General features: G+C 44.0%; 1 protein-coding gene across 2 annotated transcripts; it reads left to right on the top strand.

Moving 5' to 3' along the window:
* On the top strand, positions 1–3091 carry LOC139536379 (L-rhamnose-binding lectin CSL3-like). 2 transcript variants are annotated; one of them, XM_071336870.1, is made up of 9 exons: positions 1–113; positions 395–430; positions 511–555; positions 715–850; positions 953–1071; positions 2352–2396; positions 2507–2642; positions 2719–2826; positions 2898–3091. In XM_071336870.1, exons 1-8 carry the CDS (start codon positions 83–85, stop codon positions 2822–2824), a joined length of 654 nt encoding a protein of 217 aa, XP_071192971.1. In that variant the 5' UTR covers positions 1–82; the 3' UTR covers positions 2825–2826; positions 2898–3091. The 2 variants fall into 2 exon arrangements, with proteins under 2 accessions (XP_071192971.1, XP_071192972.1); XM_071336871.1 differs by lacking the exons at positions 1–113; positions 395–430 and adding an exon at positions 146–302 and having other exon boundaries at positions 481–555.
* The last annotated feature ends 629 nt before the right edge of the window (positions 3092–3720 follow it).

Genomic DNA, 3720 nt, shown 5'->3' with positions numbered 1-3720 from the left:
ACATAACATAAATACCAAGTGTATTTAGTCTAGATATCATCAGTTGCATTTTCTCTGTTACTCCACTCCTGTACCTGGCATCATGAACATGTTCAGACTGACGGTGGTCACATGTGAGTATACAAACTCTGTATGTAATGCAGATTAGAATTTAAACATGTATGACCTTGTATTTGAGAGTAAATGAAGTACATGTTAAATGATTTGAGGTACATTCAATTTCTATTGGTCAAAAAATATATATAATTGTCACGTTGCATTCTTGGAATAAGAGACCAAATGCTCAACTTGACTATAATCCAGTAGGTATAATTCAAATGCGGAATTCTAGCTTCATGGTCCAAGTGCATATGTTGTGAGATGTTGCTGAACTAGCTGTGTGATGTTGTTTCAGTGCTGGCTGCAGCTTGCTGTACACTAACGGATGGAGGTACTGTATGTAATAATGATGATGCTACTTAACCAACCTAATATGAGTAGTGTGTAATTCCTGTGTATTTGTCCTGGCAGCAATCAGCATCACGTGTGAAGGCTCTGATGCTTTACTGCAATGTGGTAAGCTAGTCCACACTGCTGAACAGTATACTCACTGACCACCTATGATAGTTTCTACTGTAGATTAGGGTTACTAGCCTACACCATAGAGACCCATACTTGGCTCTCCTTTGTCCCTCACCTTTCTCCTTTTCATTGTCTCTTCCCCATCTCCCTCAGATGGAGGTAAGATTCAAATCAAGCGTGCCAACTATGGTCGTCGTCAACACGATGTGTGTTCCATTGGGCGCCCACGAAACCAACTCAAAAACACCAACTGCCTCAGCCAATCCACCACCAGCAAGATGGCAGAAAGGTACTGGAACCTGTGTTTACCTGTAGGAACTCCTTGACTAGTGTTAACCAGCAAGATGGCAGAAAGGAACTCATGACCTCTACCTGTCTTTGAAACACACAGATGCGGTGGGAAGAGCGAGTGTGTTGTGCCGGCATCCAATTTCGTTTTTGGAGACCCCTGTGTCGGAACTTACAAGTACCTGGACATCAAATACTCCTGTGTCCAACAGCAAGAAACAAGTCAGTCTCTGAATGTGTGCTAATAACACTTAGTGGTGGGCACCAATATCCATAATTAGATTCAACGTACTATCGGTATGACGGGATATTGTTTAATACTCCTAACCACTTTACTTTTTTGTAAAAGAGTGCACTCTGCTGATAGCTAGAAAAGGAATGGAATAGGTTGGTTCCCCTATGGTACTAGATTGCCAGCTACGTTTTATTAAATGCCGTCTTATGGCCACAACGTTTCATACGTGCATGGGTTCTCAAAGTGTAAACCACCCTCACCTGCTAACTAACCCTAGCTAGCCAACAAGCTGTGGTTATTGAAAAATGTAGCCGGCAACAACTTTAGTTAGCGTAGCCTATAGGTAGGTCAGGGACCTGGAAGTGTGGTGCCAAGACGACAAAGGAACTGATTGTGGACTACAGGAAACGGAGGGCCGAGCCCCTCCCTACCAGGAGGCTAGAAATATTTGGTATCAGCCCTCCAATCCTCAATTCTACAGCTGCACCATTGAGAGCTTTTTGACTGGCTGCATCACTACTAGGTATGGCATCTGACTGCAAGGTGCTACGGAGGGTAGTGTGTACGGCCCAGTACATCACTCAGGCTGGGCTCCCTGCCATCAGGATCTCGACACCACGTGTGTCTGAAGGCCCTACATACAGACTCGAGCCACCCAAGTCATACTGGTCTCTGCTCCTCCATAACAAATGGTACGGGTGAACCAAGTCTGGAACCAACAGGACCCTGAATGGCTTCTACTTCCTCCAAGCCATAACTGCTGAATGACTACCCCGACCATCTGCAACGACCCTTTTTGAAGGAACTTTATTGACTTGTCTCATATGCTGCTGATCCTTGTTATATGTACATATCTCGCTCCATTAGCTAGCAAGAACATGGAAGGGAAGTGTCTCGAGCTTATTTGATGGTTGTGCACACTTCATCTGGTTTACCACTGAATGTTTCAGTGAACGGTAACTAGCTAGCGCAACTCCCACAGATTGGTAGGGTCTATAGCTAATCTGACAGATGGCACAGCACAAACTGCATAGAAATACAGATTTGGTGTAGTGGGTTGACCTGTTTCACCAGCTTACCAACTGTTCATAAGGAAGTGAAACTACAAGGTAACGGTGGAAGATGACGCACCTAACTATTTATACTTTAGTTCATGCCAACGTGTTTAAAATGCACCTGAAATCAACATTCCCTATTAGTGCCCATCACTAACACTTCACCAGGCTAATGTGTCTTAATTTGTGTAACTCCTGTTTTGTCCTTGCAGTAAGCAGCATCATATGTGAAGGCTCTGATTCTCAACTACTATGTGGTAAGCTGGTCAACACTACCATACAGTGTATTAATGTGGTGACGTATGTTAGTCACTATCCCACACAAACACCCAGATTTGGTAATCCTTTTCTTCGTTCTCTTCCTCAGTTCGGGGTGAGATCCATATTCAGCGTGCCAACTATGGTCGTCGTCAACACGATGTGTGTTCCATTGGGCGCCCACATAAACAACTCATAAACACCAACTGCCTCAGCCCATCCACCACCAGCAAGATGGCAGAAAGGTACTGAAACCTTTAGTGTGCATATACCTTTAGGCACTCATTGGCTGTGATGTTAACCTCTACCTGTTTCACACAGGTGTGACGGAGAGCGCCAGTGTATCGTCAAGGTATCAAACTCCGTGTTCGGTGACCCCTGTGTCGGAACCTATAAGTACTTGGATGTGGCTTACACCTGTTACTGAATGTGAGTGTTGAATATGTTCATGCACACATGACTGGGAACTAGAATGCTGGTACTGATGGTTTGTCTTGCAGGATATCTTCCTGGGGAACCTGAAGATGTACAAGGCTTCTGGGACATTTTCATCGGGTCGTGCTGTTTTCCTCCAACCGTCAAATCAACTTCAATGACAATTGTAAACCTGTGCATTTTGTGCTGAAACATTTCTTAAACCATTTCTGAACTGTGGTTGTTGGTCTGAATTAAATGACGTGGCTGGAAGACGATACTGGTTGCCTCTTGTATATTACTAAATGTCACACCAATATTACTGACCATGTGTCCGGTATTCTCTCACACGGTGTTCACCGGTCTCAATTGTACCTGGGGCTAACGTGCCTTTGCCTTTGTAATCTGTGCCCACCTTTAGGCAGATGTAGACACGTTTAATACTCATTGTGATCACTTTCCTGACCACCTCAGGCGGTGTGATCTGGATGGTCAAACTATATTTTAATCAATTGAACCTGCGTCTCAAATCACTGACAGGTAGTACTTATGACATCAGCAGCCTTAATTGTCCTAATTTGTATTAATCACCAGCCAATCTGGTCACAAAGCAGACCTGGATGGGTGGAAATGTTTATACAATGTGTAGACCCTACAAACATTGATAGTTAAGTGGTTGGATCATGAACCAAATGTTACTGTGTAAATTCAGCTAGACCTTTTCTTTTAATAAACATCACATTAGTCTAACAGCTTCTTATCCAGAGACACACAGGGTCACAGGCACGTCGACAAATCTCCCACAATGTCAAAGGGGGACCTGACCGATACAGCCATCCAAGAGCTGCCCCTCAACCATCACATTCCACTCTGAGAAATAAAATAATTCCATTCCCTGCCCCATGCACC

Source organism: Salvelinus alpinus, chromosome 12 (assembly GCF_045679555.1).
Source record: "Salvelinus alpinus chromosome 12, SLU_Salpinus.1, whole genome shotgun sequence".
Taxonomy (NCBI): Eukaryota; Metazoa; Chordata; class Actinopteri; order Salmoniformes; family Salmonidae; genus Salvelinus; species Salvelinus alpinus.
The sequence above is the reverse complement of the archived record's forward strand: the minus strand, read 5'-3'. Positions and strand labels throughout refer to the sequence as shown.

Excerpts from the sequence above, each read along its gene's own strand:
- LOC139536379 (XM_071336870.1), top strand. The coding sequence starts at position 83 with ATGAACATGTTCAGACTGACGGTGGTCACAT. Across the intron at positions 556-714 it reads TGATGCTTTACTGCAATGTG|ATGGAGGTAAGATTCAAATC; the intron begins GTAAGCTAGTCC and ends CATCTCCCTCAG. Across the intron at positions 2,397-2,506 it reads TGATTCTCAACTACTATGTG|TTCGGGGTGAGATCCATATT; the intron begins GTAAGCTGGTCA and ends TCTCTTCCTCAG.